The 21621-nt window shown below is 38.8% G+C and overlaps 2 protein-coding genes across 5 annotated transcripts in view; both read right to left on the reverse strand.

Moving 5' to 3' along the window:
• LOC117496547 (tropomyosin-like) overlaps nucleotides 1-15330 on the reverse strand; it is a 31615-nt gene extending 16285 nt beyond the window's left edge. The window contains exons 1-13 of one of the 3 annotated variants that reach the window (XM_034148248.1): nucleotides 15067-15330; nucleotides 14912-14953; nucleotides 14740-14802; nucleotides 14459-14500; nucleotides 14287-14349; nucleotides 14117-14179; nucleotides 5685-5726; nucleotides 5513-5575; nucleotides 5159-5221; nucleotides 4868-4930; nucleotides 4698-4760; nucleotides 4551-4592; nucleotides 4258-4320 (exon numbers count right to left, since the gene is read on the reverse strand). In XM_034148248.1, the coding sequence (XP_034004139.1) occupies nucleotides 4258-4320; nucleotides 4551-4592; nucleotides 4698-4760; nucleotides 4868-4930; nucleotides 5159-5221; nucleotides 5513-5575; nucleotides 5685-5726; nucleotides 14117-14179; nucleotides 14287-14349; nucleotides 14459-14500; nucleotides 14740-14802; nucleotides 14912-14953; nucleotides 15067-15304 (910 nt within the window). In that variant the 5' untranslated portion in view covers nucleotides 15305-15330. Of the gene's footprint in view, nucleotides 1-4257; nucleotides 4321-4550; nucleotides 4593-4697; nucleotides 4761-4867; nucleotides 4931-5158; nucleotides 5222-5512; nucleotides 5576-5684; nucleotides 5727-5839; nucleotides 6110-14116; nucleotides 14180-14286; nucleotides 14350-14458; nucleotides 14501-14739; nucleotides 14803-14911; nucleotides 14954-15066 lie in introns of those variants that run through there. The other 2 variants (XM_034148249.1, XM_034148250.1) reach the window with 2 other exon arrangements.
• A 915-nt stretch (nucleotides 15331-16245) lies between these two features.
• LOC117496549 (complement C1q-like protein 2) lies at nucleotides 16246-18667 on the reverse strand. Of its 2 annotated transcripts, XM_034148251.1 has the most exons (6): nucleotides 18401-18667; nucleotides 18089-18151; nucleotides 17804-17845; nucleotides 17632-17694; nucleotides 17316-17444; nucleotides 16246-16596 (listed from the first exon to the last, which is right to left on the reverse strand). In XM_034148251.1, the coding sequence occupies exons 1-6, from the start codon at nucleotides 18636-18638 to the stop codon at nucleotides 16316-16318; spliced, it is 816 nt and encodes a 271-aa protein (XP_034004142.1). In that variant the 5' UTR covers nucleotides 18639-18667; the 3' UTR covers nucleotides 16246-16315. The 2 variants fall into 2 exon arrangements, with proteins under 2 accessions (XP_034004142.1, XP_034004143.1); XM_034148252.1 differs by lacking the exons at nucleotides 17632-17694; nucleotides 17804-17845.
• Between the last annotated feature and the right edge of the window lie 2954 nt (nucleotides 18668-21621).

Consider the following 21621-nt stretch of genomic DNA (forward strand, 5'->3'; position numbering starts at 1 on the left):
CTGGCTCGTTATGTTTTCAAGACGGATTTGATTTTTATTTTGAGGAAAACACATGGTGTGTCCTGATTTGTACTCAATATAGTGTTTTATTTGTATTTACAGGGAACAGCAGAGGTCGAAGTGCAACAGGCTCGTGATGCACAGCATGAAGTTATACATTGCCCAAGAGCCAGATGCAGTTATAACCATCAAGTAATAACCATGTGTCTCCATGTATGTTAATGTGTTGTGCTTTTAAACAAACTTGTTACTCTTTTATGACAACTGTTTTGAAATAATCAAATTTTAATAAAATGTATTAACATGTCCATAACGTTCCCTTTTTTTATTTATTTGTTTAATCTGCAATGTTTCAATGCTATCAAATATTTAAAGGTTGGATTGAAATCAGGAAGAGTTTGTCGTATATAGGTTCCGGCAACTCAATTGTGTTTTATAATTTACTTTATTCTCGTGTGGTTCTTAGCAGATTGTTATTTGCATTGGTTACACTTAATATCTGGGCTTTTAATTGTAGGCTCATCTCATCTTTTCATATGCAGAAAAAATCACATTAGTGAGTGTACCCAACTCCTATAATTGCTTGGAATCGCTTGACACATATTTTTTAAGTTTTAGCAAAGTAACACATTCTTGAGTAGAGGAAAACTAAAAAAAGTACATTTCACCAACTCAAAAATTGCAAAAGTTGACTAAACTCTTAAAATTGCTTGGAATAACTTGACACATATTTTTTAAGTTTTACCAAAGCAACAGTTTTTACAGTGACGTCTGCAAGTGAAAAAGCTAATTCTAAAGACAAAATGTAATTCACAAAATACTTTACTGTCCTTTTTAAAGTAAAAACAAAGAGAGTATTGGATGGAATAAACTTTAACTCTGAGAATCCTTGAAGTAGGATTTTCCTAAGAATAAAACAATGTATAGACAAAAATAATCCCTCTTAATATACAAACTATGAATTAAAAGTTCATACATGGGTTGCCCTGAACACTATTATGATCATCTGACAGATCATTCCAATAACTTGTATATAGACTCTATTGCACTATTCCACATCATAACTTTATTTTATTTTATAACTATTATTCTTTTTGTATTGCTCTTGCTCTTATTGTTATTATGTTATTATGTTGCATTGTTGGAGAAGCCTGTGACATAAGATTTTCAACTACATAATTACTCTGTAACTATGTCAGATTGACAATAAAGAACCTTGAACCTTGAACCTTGAACCTCTTATGGTGTCCGTAGAAAACGTTGTTATGGTAATGAATGCCTCTTGTTCATGTAACCAAACAGAAATACACACAAACTATTATATAAATTGAGTCAACACACTTATTTATTAATATGTAATGTTGAAACTTAATGCAGTGGGTGTTTTACAGTGGGCTTCACAGAGGAAAGAGCAGAAACCCACTGAAAATGATGCGATTGAACAAATCATCATAAACGCCGTAGCCGGAGGGCAGAACGATGTAGACAACATCTCCCTCCTCCAGCTGAAGAACCATTGAGTTAGACGTAGAGATAAAGCCAGAGCCATCATGGTAATCTTGAACTTGAGCTCCTGACTTGGTTTAATGTTCTACCATGATCAACTGTAGGAACACTAAGAGATGTTTTAATGGTTTCATTAAGAAAGGTGTGTGTGTGTGTGTGTGTGTGTGTGTGTGTGTGTGTGTGTGTGTGTGTGTGTGTGTGTGTGTGTGTGTGTGTGTGTGTGTGTGTGTGTGTTCAGTACCTGTCGTTGGGCTGTAGGCCTGGCCGATATTGGTGAAGACTTTACTGAACTTCAGTGTGATATCAGTGGAGATATTGTACTGCCATGTGGTAAATGCTTGTATGCTGCTCATGCTCTTTTGCATATCATGTATTTATTTTTGCTGTGTATATAAATGACATGTTCTTGTATGTTGTATGTGAGGGACTACGGATGGAAATTAGCTCAAAGCTAAAATCCGGCTCATTTAAATTTGTAAGCATTATTTTGTTTTAAAGTGTTCATCAATGTGCACTGTCCCGGTTCAAATAAACGATTAAATGAAAATTAAATGATGATTGCATGTATCAGTGCAGCGTGACGTGGCTCTCAGTGTGTGTTACGTCAGCTGGGTCACCTGTGTTGTCTTGCTCCAGCCTCTGGATCTTGATCCTGTGTTCGATGGCCATGTCTCTGAGCTCCTTCAGCTCAGCCAAGATGTCAGTTCTCATCTGGGTCTGACTGCTGCTCTGATCGTGGGCTCCTTGGATATCAAACTCTCCCTCTTTCTTCCCTGTCCCCCCTCCATCCTCACCCTGAGCCCCCGTCCAGAGCAGACAGAGCAGCAACGCCAGAAAAACTGCAGCTCTCCTCATTCTGAAATATCGCTGTTCAGACAGAGAAGTGAGACACGTCTCGCTCTGTCCCCGTCTTTATATCCACGTTAAACAGCTGACAAGGCTGTGAGAATCCAGCAGATGTCTTTGATAACACATGTAAAAAGAAACCAAACGTCCTTTGACATTTTACTGATAGTAAAGGGCAAACAACAACTTGAATTCTGTTCTTTTAAAAAAAAGTGCAAAGTCCTTGTGCATTAACCTGATTTCAAAACAAACAACAACTTGAATGTTTTCCTTGAATATAGCTTATTATGTAAGCTTTCAAAAGTAACATCTTTAATGGCTAAACATAAATAAATGTCTGGTTAATTTTAGATTGGATGGATTCAAATAATATAGTTATGCTGTGTAAAAGAAAATATGACGTCCTTTTTGTATTTATTAACACTTTAATGCAGAGTTTTTGGTACTTGAGTTGGTCTTGATCACAAGAACCCTTTTTGAAGGTCTGGTCTCAGAATCAACCTCATTTTGATGAGTTTCTGTCTCTGACAAAGAGGTCATCAGAAAGGAAGATTCCCGGACATAAAAGTCAACTCTGCTTTACATTTCTCATATAACATTCATACACAAACATATACTGTAAGTATATATGGCAAGCAACCAGGTGAATGAAGACATTTGAGTTTTTCTGGGATTGTGGATATGACAGATCATTTTGAGGAGTGTCTCTGTTTTTTGTGTTATATATGTTTCATATCTGTGTCATGCAGTGTGGGTCTCTCTTCTGTCGTTAGGGCACAGACTGGAGAGGGCTCTTTGGTCTTGACTTGGTCTCGGTTTAGAGGGTTTGGACAACAACAGCACTGCTAAAGTGTTTCTCTTATAGTGTCCGTAGAAAACGTTGTTATGGTAATGAATGCCTCTTGTTCATGTAACCAAACAGAAATAAACACAAACTATTATATAAATTGAGTCAACACACTTATTTATTAATATGTAATGTTGAAACTTAATGCAGTGGGTGTTTTACAGTGGGCTTCACTGAGGAAAGAGCAGAAATCCACTGAAAATGATGCGATTATGATAATCATCATAAACGCTGTAGCCGGAGGGCAGAACGATGTAGACAACATCTCCCTTCTCCAGCTGAAGAACCATGGCGTTAGACATAAAGACAGAGCCAGAGCCATCATGGTAATCATCCATCGTCATCTTCATCTTGTCGTTGTGAAAGAGTTTAACACCGGTCCAAACTGAACGGTTCTCCCACGCGTTGAATCTGAAGTAGTAGACTCCTCTGACGGGGGCTGTGAAGATACCTGCATCAGAGGAGAAGATCAGTGAGGGGAGATTGTTTCTGGAGCTTCAGCAGGACTTAAGGACGGGTTTTTAAAAAAGGAACACGTAGGAGCTCCTGACTTGGTTTAATGTTCTACCATGATCAACTGTAGGAACACTAAGAGATGTTTTAATGGTTTCATTAAGAAAGCTTAGTGTGTGTGTGTGTGTGCGTGTGTGTGCGTGTGCGTGTGCGTGTGTGTGTGTGTGTGTGTGTGTGTGTGTGTGTGTGTGTGTGTGTGTGTGTGTGTGTGTGTGTGTGTGTTCAGTACCTGTAGTTGGGTTGTAGGCCTGGCCGATATTAGTGAAGACTTTACTGTACTTCAGTGTGGTTGCAGTGGTGAAGGGTCCGACTTCTCCTGCATCAGTGAAACCGGCTGAGAACGCCACCTGAGGACGGTCTGTGAGGAAGAGGAGGATGCACACAGAGAGATGAGAACTCATTAACAAACTGTCTATTAAAACAAAGAAAGTCTATTTCTTTGATTCTGATAGCCAGCAGAGATTGATATTTAATATTCTCCTCAGTATACCAGTTCCTTTCATTAAACAACATTTGGACTCTTCATAATAGTTTCTGTTTCTTACCTGCGTTCTCTCTCTGGAGCTCCTCCACCTCCTTTTCACTGGAGCTCATCCTGGCCTCAAAAGCTGAACAAGTTTAACATTGTTTTAGTCAGATAAAGTTATAGTCTCTTATTTTAAATGTAACTATTGCAGATCTTATGTTAAAAGATTGTTCTACCATACTATAATATTCACTTAATTCACTTATAATATTTTGTTGCCTTTAAAACGGCAAACAAATCCAACGTTTTATAGAAAAATACAATTATATTTGTAATTCCTCCTATTCTTATTTGGTTACTTTGTACTCCTACCTGTGCTCTTCTTCTCACTTGCTGTGACTCGAGCCAGAAGATCTGCAATACAGAGAAAGAGCAGGTTATCTCTTCATTATGTCAAACTCATTAGTTTCTATCATTATAGGCAATATTTACCTTTTATATTATACTTCTATATCTTACCTGCGTTCTCTCTCTTTACCTCCTCCACCTCCTTTTCACTGGAGCTCATTCTAGCCTCTAAAGCTGAACAATGTTTAGACATAGAAAACAGGTAAATCACTTTGGACTTATAAACAAGATCGTCTCTTCATTTTGTTGGCATCATTTTTTATGATGTTCTTGTGGCTTACCTGCGTTCACTCTCTGGAGCTCCTGCACCTGCTTCTCACTGAAGTTCAACCTGGCCTCTGAAACTGAACAAATGTAAAAAATGTTCAGTAAAATAAAATAATGGTTTCAGTTTCTTTCAATTTAACAAATCAGATCTTTACGAAAAAGCAGGTTAATGGCTGATAAAGAACAACATTTATATCTCATCAGTATTTTAAATGTGTTTCTCTTATCTCCCGTGTAAGTTAAACATTACTTTTCTCACATAAGACAGGTCATTTCTTATTTTTTATTTGGTTTTTCTCACTTACCTGCAGTGTCTATCTTCAGCTCCTGCACCTCCTTTTCACTGAGAATCATCTTGGCCTCTAGAGCTGAACACATATGAGTGTTTCTATTAGGATCATGCTAAATGTTACCCTGGAGCTTGAACAAGTAGAAACACTTTCACAAACATGAGTTGTTAAATAAATATAAGATATCATTATCATGAGCATCAGTGATGTGGCTCTCAGTGTTATGTCAGGTGGGTCACCTGTGTGGTCTTGCTCCAGCCTCTGATTTTGTTCACCTCTCTTTTCTCACTTTTGTATTTTACACAAAAACATGTCTTCGTATCTTAATATTCGCAATATTTACCTTTTTATGATGTTTCTGTTTCTTACCTGCGTTCTCTCTCTTCACCTCCTCCACCTCCTTCTCACTGGAGCTCATCTTGGTCTCTAGAACTGAACACATTTCAAAATGGTTATTAGTATTATTGTAGATGTCACTTTGGAGCTCTGTCACAAACATTATTGTACATCAACATATAAGTAAGCACATGTAAATATTTACCTGCATTCTTGCTCTCGCTGGCTGTCAGTCTGACCTGTGTGGCTTTGTTAAAAACAACAAATGAGTCCTTAAAGTGAAGAGTGTCAGTGATGATGACTGCATGTATCAGTGCAGCATGATGTGGCTCTCAGTGTGTGTTACGTCAGGTGGGTCACCTGTGTTGTCTTGCTCCAGCCTCTGGATCTTGATCCTGTGTTCGATGGCCATGTCTCTGAGCTCCTTCAGCTCAGCCAAGATGTCAGTTCTCATCTGGGTCTGACTGCTGCTCTGATCCTGGGCTCCTTGGATATCAAACTCTCCCTCTTTCTTCCCTGTCCCCCCTCCATCCTCACCCTGAGCCCCCGTCCAGAGCAGACAGAGCAGCAACGCCAGAAAAACTGCAGCTCTCCTCATTCTGAAATATCGCTGTTCAGACAGAGAAGTGTGACACGTCTCGCTCTGTCCCCGTCTTTATATCCACGTTAAACAGGTCACTGGCAAGGCACGTGAGAATCCAGCAGATGTCTTTGATAACACATATAAAAATAATCCAAACGTCCTTGGACATCTTACTGATAGTAAAGGGCAAACAACAACTTTAATTCTGTTCTTTAAAAAAAAAGTGTATTATTCCTGATTTGTCTATATCTCTCTTTTATTTGTGATTAGAACTTGTTTTCCTTGACTTGTATTAAACTAAGCTACCCAAAATGATCCGATATTTAAAGGTAACATCTATGTGTTTAACAGGTGTACATGGTGCTCAAAGGGGAAGATGGTTTCTCACAGACAAGAGAACTACATGTCCCAGGATGCACTCTGTTCAGGAGAAACTCTCAAGACACCTTTATCATCAGGTGAAATCCAAAATCTCCACATAAAGTCAACACACAGATGCGTTTTACATCAATGTCACATCATTATTGAGTAGCTTTGGATTGTTTTTGCTCATTTATAAAGGCGGTCTGTCTCTGACCCCACAGTGCAAATGACAGCCTGGGCCCTCTGTGGGGGGTGCACATCTGGCACGACAACTCTGGACCCTCCCCGAGCTGGAACATCAAACACCTGGACGTGTCCGAGGTAAAGAATGACATTACAACAAACGTGCTTTACCCCAGGGGTGTCCAAACCTTTTCACGAGGGCCACATACAGAAAAATATACGAAGGGCTGGGCCGCTCGCTAGAGGTGAGGTATATCGCCTCGTAAGTTAAGTTATAAGTTGAAAAAAATCTATCAAATGTAGGTAAATTATTCTTGATACTTGAAAAATGCTCTCCAGAGGGTTTCATTTATTTTGGTACAAAAAGTGTTGGCAGCTCATTCCTTAAAACAGAAGCTTCAGGGTTAGGGTTAGGGTTAGGGTTAGGGTTAGGGTTAGGTTTAGGTTTAGGTTTAGGGTTAGGGTTATAATTGCTGATAATAAGTGGAAATATGAAGGATATATTTCAAGGTTATGTACATTTGTTATTGGGCTTTTTTCTTATCAACTTCATTTCATTTCATTTCACACCTTTATTTATCCAGGTTGTATCCCATTGAGATCATTGATCTCTTTTTCAAGGGAGACCTGCTCAACTTAGATTGGTTAGAAAAACATTTCAACTTTAATTGACTGAATTTGTTTGAAAATTGGGCTTATTAACACATGAATACTGTGTAATATATTTTAACATATATATTTAAGAACTACAATAAAAGACAAGCAGAAGTTTCATTTGTTGGCCATATTTCATTATACTTTTTGAATTTTCTGAGGGTCAATTCAAAATGGCCCCCGGGCCGTATTTTGGACACCCCTGCTTTACCCCTAGTTTCCTTCATTTCTGAAATACAAATGAGTTTTTCTCGGTGAAGGTAGAATCCAGAAAACTGAGAAAATTCTATACGTATTTCCTGTGGGTGAATCACGGCAGTATGTCACAACAGTAAAACTATATAAACATCGGTTGACAAACTCTTGCACAATTTAATTTAACCTGTAACTACTTCACAAACACGTGCAATTTCTCCTCACTATTCTTAGACCGTTCTGACATTTTTGCAGGCGAATAAAACAATGTATAGACAAAAATAATCCCTCTTAATATACAAACTATGAATTAAAAGTTCATACATGGGTTGTCCTGAACACTATTACGATCATCTGACAGATAAAAGAAATGGAGACTATCGGAGGAAATATAATGTGTGTGTGTGTGTGGGTGTGTATGTGTGTGTGTGTGTGTGTGTGTGTGTCTGTGTGTGTGTGTGTGTGTGTGTGTGTGTGTGTGTGTGTGTGTGTGTGTGTGTGTGTGTGTGTGTGTGTTCAGTACCTGTCGTTGGGCTGTAGGCCTGGCCGATATTGGTGAAGACTTTAATGAACTTCAGTGTGATATCAGTGGTGAAGGGTCCGACTGCTCCTCAGTATACCAGTTCCTTTCATTAAACAACATTTGGACTCTTCATAATAGTTTCTGTTTCTTACCTGCGTTCTCTCTCTGGAGCTCCTCCACCTCATTTTCTCTGGAGCTCCTCCACCTCATTTTCACTGGAGCTCATCCTGGCCTCTAAAACTGAACACATTTAAAAATGGTTATTAGTATTATTGTAGATGTCACTTTGGAGCTCTGTCATAAACATTATTGTACATCAACATATAAGTACAGATGGAGCGTCTTATTTCAGACAGTTTGAAACGCGAGGGTCGTGATTGGCTCGTGCACAGTCCGTGATCGGCCCGTGATCGGTTCGTGATGAAGAGCCGGCCCCCAGTCTGACTTGATACCGCCCCCGTGATAAATAAATGTAATTATTGTGAAGCCAGCTGCAATGGATCATTGATCCACCAGGGGGTGCAGTGGGGTTCCACACTGGAGCTCATGTGAAATCAACTTCGATACAGTAAGCTGGATGTACAGTATGTCTGGTACTAATGTATAGCGGATCTTTGTTAAGATCCATATGTCACGGATAGGATCATAGTCTGTGCTAAATAAGACATGTAATCATTTACAAAACATCACCATGTTGTTATTTAACAAAATAATGTTGTTTAGTCGAAAAAAACGAACGAGAGGAAATGCAGCCGGCTCTCCCGATTTTTAATCCTAATTTAATCATCATCTTCACCACGATCATTTATGTTTATGTTCGACATGAAATCACTGACAAATATGAATATTCTGTATTCAACTTCATTAAAACGATCAGGATCCTGGGTGTTATTTTTCCCCACAATGAGAAATAGTCAGAAAAGCAGAAAAAGAACACTCAAACCGAGAGATGAGTTATTATTACAACGTGACTTCACTATTATTTAACAAATGTTTTTATTGGGTTCTTTTATTTGGGGTTAAGTATAGGTGAATTGCACTAATGTGGGAAAGATCGTGATGTCTCCTCCGATCTGCTTTATGATCTTCTTTCTCCCGCTGTGTAGATTGGGGGACCCGCCGTCCTCTGTCTTCAATGTTCGACATCGCGTGAAACAGAGGATTTCGACATTCTGTATTCCTTGCTTACTTCCTTAAACCTTTTCTCCTCCTTATCTCTTTCATGACTTTTTATTTAATGCTTTATAACAGCTGTAATAGTTCGTTTAGAAATCCTAGAAACACTTTTACGGCAGCTCTCATTTACGGTAACTCCTTCTGACGTCATAGTGAAAACACTTTACGATCAACGGTACCTTCATTTAATATTCATCAGTAATAATATCTCGACGTCTATAGATGTAATGTTAAAGTCAGTAGGTTTTGGTGTGCAACATTCCGTGTCATTTTTACTTCACATTCAGAAAACATAATATTAGCCACATGCTTGTCAATACTAACCGGATATGAAGGATTTTCAGAATAAAAGCTTGGCATTGAGATTTTATGAGAACTTCGGGGATTTTCACAATAAAACAGCTTTTAAACTGACGGTATGTTTTAGACTAAATAATGCAATTAAACATTGATTTTAATTTCTAACATTTTGCATTTCAGACTTCTGGAATATATTGCGATATGAACAGGGTTGGGAGGGTTACTTTGTAAATGTAATCAGTTACTGATTACTGAATACATGGCTCTGAAAGTAATCTGATTACTTTTAGATTACTTTTGGATTACTTTCTTTATCCATCACAGATGAGAAAATAATAAAACAAATACAAAGAGGAAACAATTTGATATGTCTACCATTTATTTTAGGAGCATTAATATTTTTTCAGATAGGATCATACATTTACAAAACATCACCATGTTTTTATTTAACAAAATAATCTACAATAAATCCTAATCTTATATTATAAAACATCACCATGTTTTTATTTAACAAAATAATCTGCAATAAATCCCAATTTTATATTATAAAACATCACCAAGTTTTTATTTAACAAAATAATCGACAAATCCTAATCTTATATTATAAAACATCACCATGTTTTTATTTAACAAAATAATCTACAAAAAATCCTAATCTTATATTATGGTCCTATATTTAACAAACTATGCCTATCTGCGGCCTATCTACAGTTTGCCTATCTGCGGCGGACCAGCCCTTCTCTGTCGCTACTCTCTGCAGGTCCGCTCCATTTCCTACTGCAGATAAAAAAAAGCTAAAAATATGTATTTCTTAATAAACTAAATAGGCCACCATTGGTAGCAGTTCTCATTATATACTTCTCAGTAACTGCTCCCCTTAAATTAAATGTATTCTGTAGATTTTGGGGATTCATTAATGCATTTATTGCCATCACCATGCTTTTTCAAGACTCTTTTAAATTCTATCATTTTATAGGCCTATTTAAGTTTCACTTTTCTGAAAATAACAAAGCAGGGTTGAGGAAATATTCCCAACTGCATCTTCAAAAGTAATCCAAATAGCTACATCAGCATCTAGCAAATGAAAAGCTTTCTTTGTAGACACACAGATCAACTGTAGTGGCACAGTGGCAAATCCCTGCTGTGACTATTTGGACGTTTTAGGAATATTTTCCTATACCTGTTGACTTCACATCTTGTACACATTTAATTAGGAGCAAAAACACACACTTCAAGTCAGATCATCACCCTTAGCTATTTTAATTACCTCTCAAACAACCTAAACTAGTTATAAATGTTTATTTTTACTGTCGGCCGGGTCAGCTGCTGCATGAGACAGACACTGAAAAGTATTATCATCTGAAATTAATCATTATGTTATTAGTATTAAATATATATAAGTATTTTTACAGCTTGTATTTTTTTACCAAGTGTTTTTATTGCTCTTGGGGCATTAAAAACAAGATTTTAACTTTAGTTTTTTATATAATATCTGCATTTTCTCTTGTGAAAAACGAAGTCTTAGTTTGGCCATAGTTATTTAATATATAAAGACTATATATTATTGAATTACAAGATTAGATATACTTTATTTGGTCTAAAATATTGATGTGTTCAAATGCTCTTCTAAACAAAACTGAAAGTCCATGAAAAGTTGTCTTCCTGTTTTTGTGAAGGAAGCGCCATCTCCTGGTTAAATCCTGAAATTGAAAATCTGGCAACGCCCTCTTGGAAAATAGTGGGAGGGCTTAACATTCCCAGATACTGGTCTTTGGCAGGTCTTAGGCAGGTAACTGGCAGGTAGTAGGCAGGAAGCAGTAAGCTGGTGTCTGAAATAAGATGCTCCATCTGTAAGTACATGTACATATTTACCTGCATTCTTGCTCTCGCTGGCTGTCAGTCTGACATGTGTGGCTTTGTTAAAAACAACAAATGAGTCCTTAAAGTGAAGAGTGTCAGTGATGACCACAACTGTACCATCCTAGAAAATCAAAATTTCTTGAGTTTTGACAATTTTAAGTCTTTTAAAAGTATGTGTTTTTTTATAAATGTTTACATGGACTGCAGTTCTCCTCATTCTGAAATATCGCTGATCAGACAGAGAAGTGAGACACGTCTCGCTCTGTCCCCGTCTTTATATCCACGTTAAAGGTGGGGTATGTAAGTTTGAGAAACCGGCTCGAGATGCACTTTTTGTTATATTCCATGGAATGCTCTTAACATCCCGATAGCAATGAATATCTTAAGTGCTTTGACAACAAATCCATAAATAAATTGTATCTGTGGAAGCCGTAGTACTGTAAAAAGCACGACCAATCATTTTAGTCGGCCCGGCTAAAGTAACTGGATGGCCTACCTGCCTGTCAGCCTTCCATCTGTGCACAAACTTATCTCGTGCCCTCATTGGTCATGTGCGCGTTTGTGTGTGTTGGAGGAGGGGCTCTGGAAGGAAGTGGCAGATTTTTTCCGGCTGTGTATTTTCAAATTCTAGCGATCTCGAGCTTGTTTCTCCAAAATTACCTACCCCACCTTTAAACAGCTGACGAGGCCGTGAGAATCCAGCAGATGTCTTTGTTAACACATATAAAAAACACCCAAATGTCCTTGTGCATTAACCTGATTTCAAAACAAACAACAACTTGAATGTTGTCCTTGAATATAGCTTATTATGTAAGCTTTCAAAAGTAACATCTTTAATGGCTAAAAAAAAAAAATGTCTGGTTAATTTTAGATTGGATGGATTCAAATAATATTGTTATGCTGTGTAAAAGAAAATATGACGTCCTTTTTGTATTTATTAACACTTTAATGCAGAGTTTTTGGTACTTGAGTTGGTCTTGATCACAAGAACACTTTTTGAAGGTCTGGTCTCAGAATCAACCTCATTTTGATGAGTTTCTGTCTCTGACAAAGAGGTCATCAGAAAGGAAGATTCCCGGACATAAAAGTCAACTCTGCTTTACATTTCTCATATAACATTCATACACAAACATATACTGTAAGTATATATGGCAAGCAACCAGGTGAATGAAGACATTTGAGTTTTTCTGGGATTGTGGATATGACAGATCATTTTGAGGAGTGTCTCTGTTTTTTGTGTTATATATGTTTCATATCTGTGTCATGCAGTGTGGGTCTCACTTCTGTCGTCAGGGTACAGACTGGAGAGGGCTCTTTGGTCTTGACTTGGTCTCGGTTTAGGGGGTTTGGACAACAACAGTACTGCTAAAGTGTTTCTCTTATAGTGTCCGTAGAAAACGTTGTTATGGTAATGAATGCCTCTTGTTCATGTAACCAAACAGAAATAAACACAAACAATTATACCAATTGAGTCAACACACTTATTTATTAATATGTAATGTTGAAACTTAATTCAGTGGGTGTTTTACAGTGGGCTTCACAGAGGAAAGAGCAGAAATCCACTGAAAATGATGCGATTATACGAATCATCATAAACGCCGTGGCTGGAGGGCAGAACGATGTAGACAACATCTCCCTCCTCCAGCTGAAGAACCATGGCGTTAGACGTAGAGATAAAGCTACCGCCAGCATGGGAATCTTGAACCTTCATCTTCATCTTGTCGTTGTGAAAGAGTTCAACACCGGTCAAACCTGAACGGGTCTCCCACCCGTTGAATCTGAAGTAGTAGACTCCTCTGACGGGGGCTGTGAAGATACCTGCATCAGAGGAGAAGATCAGTGAGGGGAGATTGTTTCTGGAGCTTCAGCAGGACTTAAGGACGGGTTTTTAAATAGGGAACACGTAGGAGCTCCTGACTTGGTTCTATTTTCTACCATGATCAACTGTAGGAACACTAAGAGATGTTTTAATGGTTTCATTAAGAAAGCTTTGTGTGTGTGTGTGTGTGTGTGTGTGTGTGTGTGTGTGTGTGTGTTCAGTACCTGTCGTTGGGCTGTAGGCCTGGCCGATATTGGTGAAGACTTTACTGTACTTCAGTGTGATATCAGTGGTGAAGGATCCGACTGATCCTGCATCAGTGAGACCGGCTGAGAACGCCACCTGAGGACGGTCTGTGAGGAAGAGGAGGATGCACACACAGAGATGAGAACTCATTAACAAACTGTCTATTAAACTAAGAAAGTCTATTTCTTTGATTCTGATAGCCAGCAGAGATTGATATTTAATATTCTCCTCAGTATACCAGTTCCTTTCATTAAACAACATTTTGATTCTTCATAATAGTTTCTGTTTCTCACCTGCGTTCTCTCTCTGGAGCTCCTCCACCTCCTTTTCACTGGAGCTCATCCTGGCCTCAAAAGCTGAACAAGTTTAACATTGTTTTAGTCAGATAAAGTTATAGTCTCTTATTTTAAATGTAACTATTGCAGATCTTATGTTAAAAGATTGTTCTACCATACTATAATATTCACTTTTCAAATTCACAGGAATATTTTGTTGCCTTTAAAACGGCAAACAAATCCAACGTTTTTTAGAAGTGGGAATTATATTTGTAATTCCTCCTATTCTTATTTGGTTACTTTGTACTCCTACCTGTGCTCTTCTTCTCACTTGCTGTGACTCGAGCCAGAAGATCTGCAATACAGAGAAAGAGCAGGTTATCTCTTCATTATGTCAAACTCATTAGTTTCTATCATTATAGGCAATATTTACCTTTTATATTATACTTCTATATCTTACCTGCGTTCTCTCTCTTCACCTCCTCCACCTCCTTTTCACTGGAGCTCATTCTAGCCTCTAAAGCTGAACAATGTTTAGACATAGAAAACAGGTAAATCACTTTTGACTTATAAACAAGATCGTCTCTTCATTTTGTTGGCATCATTTTTCATGATGTTTCTGTTTCTTACCTGCGTTCTCTCTCTTCACCTCCTCCACCTCCTTCTCACTGGAACTCATCTTGGTCTCTAGAACTGAACAAATTTAAAAATGGTTATTAGTATTATTGTAGATGTCACTTTGGAGCTCTGTCACAAACATTATTGTACATCAACATATAAGTAAGCACATGTAAATATTTACCTGCATTCTTGCTCTCGCTGGCTGTCAGTCTGACCTGTGTGGCTTTGTTAAAAACAACAAATGAGTCCTTAAAGTGAAGAGTGTCAGTGATGATGACTGCATGTATCAGTGCAGCGTGATGTGGCTCTCAGTGTTACGTCAGGTGGGTCACCTGTGTTGTCTTGCTCCAGACTCTGATTTTGTTCACCTCTCTTTTCTCACTTTTGTATTTTACACAAAAACATGTCTTCGTATCTTAATATTCGCAACATTTCCTTTTTTATGATGTTTCTGTTTCTTACCTGCGTTCTCTCTCTTCACCTCCTCCACCTCCTTCTCACTGGAGCTCATCTTGGTCTCTAGAACTGAACGCATTTAAAAATGGTTAATAGTATTATTGTCGATGTCACTTTGGAGCTCTGTCACAAACATTATTGTACATCAACATATAAATAAGCACATGTAAATATTTACCTGCATTCTTGCTCTCGCTGGCTGTCAGTCTGACCTGTGTGGCTTTGTTAAAAACAACAAATGAGTCCTTAAAGTGAAGAGTGTCAGTGATGATGACTGCATATATCAGTGCAGCGTGACGTGGCTCTCAGTGTGTGTTACATCAGGTGGGTCACCTGTGTTGTCTTGCTCCAGCCTCTGGATCTTGATCCTGTGTTCAATTGCAATGTCTCTGAGCTCCTTCAGCTCAGCCAAGATGTCAGTTCTCATCTGGGTCTGACTGCTGCTCTGATCGTGGGCTCCTTGGATATCAAACTCTCCCTCTTTCTTCCCTGTCCCCCCTTCATCCTCACCCTGAGTCCCCGTCCAGAGCAGACAGAGCAGCAACGCCAGAAAAACTGCAGCTCTCCTCATTCTGAAATATCGCTGTTCAGACAGAGAAGTGTGACACGTCTCGCTCTGTCCCCGTCTTTATATCCACGTTAAACAGCTGACGAGGCTGTGAGAATCCAGCAGATGTCTTTGATAACACATGTAAAAATAATACAAACGTCCTTGGACATTTTACTGATAGTAAAGGGCAAACAACAACTTGAATTCTGTTATTTTAAAAAAAAAGTGCAAAGTCCTTGGACATTAACCTGATTTCAAAACAAACAACAACTTGAATGTTGTCCTTGAATATAGCTTATTATGTAAGCTTTCAACAGTAACATCTTTAATGGCTAAAAATAAATAAATGTCTGGTTAATTTTAGATTGGATGGATTCAAATAATATTGTTATGCTGTGTAAAAGAAAATATGACGTCCTTTTTGTATTTATTAACACTTTAATGCAGAGTTTTTGGTACTTGAGTTGGTCTTGATCACAAGAACACTTTTTGAAGGTCTGGTCTCAGAATCAACCTCATTTTGATGAGTTTCTGTCTCTGACAAAGAGGTCATCAAAGAAAGGAAGATTCCCGGACATAAAAGTCAACTCTGCTTTACATTTCTCATATAACATTCATACACAAACATATACTGTAAGTATATATGGCAAGCAACCAGGTGAATGAAGACATTTGAGTTTTTCTGGGATTGTGGATATGACAGATCATTTTGAGGAGTGTCTCTGTTTATTATGTTATATATGTTTGATATCTGTGTCATGCAGTGTGGGTCTCTCTTCTGTCGTTAGGGCACAGACTGGAGAGGGCTCTTTGGTCTTGACTTGGTCTCAGTTTAGGGGGTTTGGACAACAACAGCACTGCTAAAGTGTTTCTCTTATAGTGTCCGTAGAAAACGTTGTTATGGTAATAAATGCCTCTTGTTCATGTAACCAAGCAAAAATAAACACAAACAATTATATACATTGAGTCAACACACTTATTTATTAATATGTAATGTTGAAACTTAATGCAGTGGGTGTTTTAGAGTGGGCTTCACTGAGGAAAGAGCAGAAATCCACTGAAAATGATGTAATTATTCGAATCATCATAAACGGGGTAGCTGGAGAGCAGAACGATGTAGACAACATCTCCCTTCTCCAGCTGAAGAACCATTGAGTTAGACGTAGAGACACGGCCAGAGCCACCATTGTAATCATAAAGCCCCATCTTTTTGTGGTTGTTGTGAAAGAGTTGAACACCGGTCTCAGCTGAACGGTTCTCCCACGCGTTGAATCTGAAGTAGTAGACTCCTCTGACGGGGGCTGTGAAGATACCTGCATCAGAGGAGAAGATCAGTGAGGGGAGATTGTTTCTGGTGCTTCAGCAGGACTTAAAGGGGACCTATCATGCAAAATGCACTTTGTTATGTCTTTTATACATAAATACATGTCCCTGGTGTGTCTGGGAACTCACCTTGTGGTAAACCTGAGAGAGAACAAGAGTTTGAGCTCCATACTGTTTCAGAACTAATCCTTGATGTGGTTTGGAACATGATATGGCATTTAACCACGCCAGCCTTTGGCTGTATCTGCGGTACAATTCTGATCAGGCATTAGCTCCGCCTCCTCTTTTTATTTTTTTCAAGCTAAGGACCCCAAACCTGCAGTTCTCTAACAGCTGGAATAGAGGGAAATGAGGGATTTCTAAAATGCATGATCTGTTTGTATTGGGAGCAAAACGCATCATAGACATGTTTTTTATATTTTTTGTATATCTGAGACCCATAATACATGGCTAGAAATAGCATGATAGGTGACCTTATGAATATGTATGGAGCTCCTGACTTGGTTTAATTTTCTACCATAATCAACTGTAGGAAAACTAAGAGATGTTTTAATGGTTTCATTAAGAAAGCGTAGTGTGTGTGTGTGTGTGTGTGTGTGTGTGTGTGTGTGTGTGTGTGTGTGTGTGTGTGTGTGTGTGTGTGTGTGTGTGTGTGTGTGTGTGTGTGTGTGTGTGTGTGTGTGTGTGTGTGTGTGTGTGTGTTCAGTACCTGTCGTTGGGCTGTAGGCCTGGCCGATATTGGTGAAGACTTTACTGTACTTCAGTGTGATATCAGTGGTGAAGGGTCCGACTGCTCCTGCATCAGTGAGACCGGCTGAGAACGCCACCTGAGGACGGTCTGTGAGGAAGAGGAGGATGCACACAGAGAGATGAGAACTCACTAACAAACTGTTTATTAAAACAAAGAAAGTCTATTTCTTGGATTCTGATAGCCAGCAGAGATTGATATTTAATATTCTCCTCAGTATACCAGTTCCTTTCATTGAACAACATTTGGACTCTTCATAATAGTTTCTGTTTCTCACCTGCGTTCTCTCTCTGGAGCTCCTCCACCTCCTTTTCACTGGAGCTCATCCTGTTTTCTAGAACTGAACACATTTAAAAATGGTTAATAGTATTATTGTAGATGTCACTTTGGAGCTCTGTCACAAACATTATTGTACATCAACATATAAATAAGCACATGTAAGTATTTACCTGAATTCTTGCTCTCGCTGGCTGTCAGTCTGACCTGTGTGGCTTTGTTAAAAACAACAAATGAGTCCTTAAAGTGAAGAGTGTCAGTGATGATGACTGCATGTATCAGTGCAGCGTGACGTGGCTCTCAGTGTGTGTTATGTCAGGTGGGTCACCTGTGTGGTCTTGCTCCAGCCTCTGATTTTGTTCACCTCTCTTTTCTCACTTTTGTATTTTACACAAAAACATGTCTTCGTATCTTAATATTCGCAACATTTCCTTTTTTATGATGTTTCTGTTTCTTACCTGCGTTCTCTCTCTTCACCTCCTCCACCTCCTTCTCACTGGAGCTCATCCTGGTCTCTAGAACTGAACACATTTCAAAATGGTTATTAGTATTATTGTAGATGTCACTTTGGAGCTCTGTCACAAACATTATAGTACATCAACATATAAGTAAGCAATGCATTCTTGCTCTCGCTGGCTGTCAGTCTGACCTGTTTGGCTTTGTTAAAAACAACAAATGAGTCCTTAAAGTGAAGAGTGTCAGTGATGATGATTGCATATATCAGTGCAGCATGATGTGGCTCTCAGTGTGTGTTACGTCAGCTGTGTCACCTGTGTTGTCTTGCTCCAGCCTCTGGATCTTGATCCTGTGTTCGATGGCCATGTCTCTGAGCTCCTTCAGCTCAGCCCAGAGGTCAGTTCTCATCTGGGTCTGACTGCTGCTCTGATCGTGGGCTCCTTGGATATCAAACTCCCCCTCTTTCTTCCCTGTCCCCCCTCCATCCTCACCCTGAGCCCCCGTCCAGAGCAGACAGAGCAGCAACGCCAGAAAAACTGCAGCTCTCCTCATTCTGAAATATCGCTGTTCAGACAGAGAAGTGTGACACGTCTCGCTCTGTCCCCGTCTTTATATCCACGTTAAACAGGTCACTGGCAAGGCATGTGAGAATCCAGCAGATGTCTTTGATAACACATATAAAAATAATCCAAACGTCCTTGGACATCTTACTGATAGTAAAGGGCAAACAACAACTTTAATTCTGTTCTTTTAAAAAAAGTGTATTATTCCTGATTTGTCTATATCTCTCTTTTATTTGTGATTAGACCTTGTTTTCCTTGACTTGTATTAAACTAAGCTACCCAAAATGATCCGATATTTAAAGGTAACATCTATGTGTTTAACAGGTGTACATGGTGCTCCAAGGGGAAGATGGCTTCTCACAGACAAGAGAACTACATGTCCCAGGATGCACTCTGTTCAGGAGAAACTCTCAAGAGACCTTTATCATCAGGTGAAATCCAAAATCTCCACATAAAGTCAACACACAGATGCGTTTTACATCAATGTCACATCATTATTGAGTAGCTTTGAATTGTTTTTGCTCATTTATAAAGGCGGTCTGTCTCTGACCCCACAGTGCAGCCGACAGCCTGGGCCCTGTGTGGGGGGTGCACATCTGGCACGACAACTCTGGACCCTCCCCAAGCTGGAACATCAAACACCTGGACGTGTCCGAGGTAAAGAATGACATTACAACAAACGTCCTTTACCCCAGGGGTGTCCAAACCTTTTTCACGAGGGCCACATACAGAAAAATATACGAAGGGCTGGGCCGCTCGCTAGAGGTGAGGTATATCGCCTCGTAAGTTAAGTTATAAGTTGGAAAAAATCTGTCAAATGTAGGTAAATTATTCTTAATACTTGAAAAATGCTCTCCAGAGGGTTTCATTTATTTTGGTACAAAAAGTGTTGGCAGCTCATTCCTTAAAACAGAAGCTTCAGGGTTAGGGTTAGGGTTAGGGTTAGGTTTGGGTTTAGGTTTAGTGTTAGGGTTAGGGTTAGGGTTATAATTGCTGATAATAAGTGGAAATATGAAGGATATATTTCAAGGTTATGTACATTTGTTATTGGGGCTTTTTTCTTATCAACTTAGATTGGTTAGAAAAACATTTCAACTTCAATTGACTGAATTTGTTTGAAAATTGGGCTTATTAACACATGAATACTGTGTAATATATGTTAACATATATATTTAAGAAGTACAATAAAAGACAAGCAGAAGTTTAATTTGTTGGCCATATTTCATTATACTTTTTGAATTTTCTGAGGGTCAATTCAAAATGGCCCCCGGGCCGTAGTTTGGACACCCCTGCTTTACCCCTAGTTTCCTTCATTTCTGAAATACAAATGAGTTTTTCTCGGTGAAGGTAGAATCCAGAAAACTGAGAAAATTCTATACGTATTTCCTGTGGGTGAATTACGGCAGTATGTCACAGTAAAACTATATAAACATCGGTTGACAAACTCTTGCACAATTTAATTTAACCTGTAACTACTTCACAAACACGTGCAATTTCTCCTCACTATTTTAGACCGTTCTGACATTTTTGCAGGCGTGTTTGCTAAATATATACGAGCATACGACTGGATCAATGAGAGTTGGATTGTACAGCAAGTTTGTTGAGAGAGGTTTTTTTAAATCATTCAAGAGGCATTCCCAGGCTCCACCAACAATGCAACATAAATAGATATAAGGCATAACACAATAACAATAAAATAGACTAATGTGCAAATAATCCAGGACTAGTTCACTAAATACAAGTAAAATAGAATAAGATGAGCTAAATAGTCTAGTTGTCCTTTTGTTAACCCGGAAATGTAAAGTTTTATGTTAGAAATGTATTTGTATTGGACTGATTGCCTATTTATTTGAAAAAGAATTGTCCACAGTGGAGGTAATGATTTCCATCGTGTGCTCTCTACATCCAATGTCGGCAACATTACTCATGGTAGTCAACATCAGCTCAGAGAGAGTACAGATATGGCCACTTTCTGGTTAAAACTGCCATCATTGATCCTGAAAACCACTCCAAATCGGGTGGACTTTCCTTTTGAATATGGTTTGTTTTCCTTCTGTTTCTTAATAACCCAGGTGAGCAGAGGGCAGCTGAAGGGACGTGCGTGGCTCTTTGTGGCTCAGTGCTGGTTGGCTGTGAACCAAAGTGACGGGCGGGTGGAGAGGATTCTGGGAAAATGCACTCGTGGAATAAGCTTTTTTAAGGTACAGAGTCCTCATACACATACACTCAGATACAGAAAACAAATATGAATGTCTTCCCCCCTCGTAGATGCTGAGTCTCAAGCTATCAGACTATTTGGCCGATTACCACATCTGGATATCTTTGTACAGCTGCCCCTGCCCCAACGCGTTCACACACACTCAGAGACTGTGTGTGAGCCTGCTGCTTCTGCTGGGATATGCACGTGTCAGCACAATGATCATATCACAATTAATAAAACCTATAGAGTTGAATATTTAGCGCCCCAAGAGTGTCCAAAACATGTTAACGCTGATCCGTTGTTTGCAGTTGCCCTTCCAGTTTGGCTGTGTAGAAGCAACAACTGTTTCTGTGCGGACAGGACTTCTGAGTGTGTGTGTGGTGTTGCCAGCAGCAGCAGTTATATCATTCCTGTTCAGACAGAAAGAGGTCGAGAGAGTTCAACACGCCAAGAGCAGAACGACTGGAAAGGACTTCTTTCAAGGTCAGATTTGGTCAAGTGTAATTGACATTTCTGCATTAAAATGTCTTAAAACGACTTGACATAGACTATAATGTTCTCCTTCTTTCTTCTTCTAATATATCCTACTTGCACACTTCATTTAAATAAATGATATCCTACTTTTACGTTTTGTTAGTTGTAATTTGGCTTGTCTACATATTTTTCTCTTTTACTGTTAACATGTATATTTTTCTCTTTAGTTCTGTTTTATTTTCTCTTTTGTTGAGAGGTTGAGATGTTTCTATTCTGTGTTTGTTTATTTTCTACTTTT

Source organism: Trematomus bernacchii, unplaced genomic scaffold (genome assembly GCF_902827165.1).
Source record: "Trematomus bernacchii unplaced genomic scaffold, fTreBer1.1, whole genome shotgun sequence".
Classification (NCBI taxonomy): domain Eukaryota; kingdom Metazoa; phylum Chordata; class Actinopteri; order Perciformes; family Nototheniidae; genus Trematomus; species Trematomus bernacchii.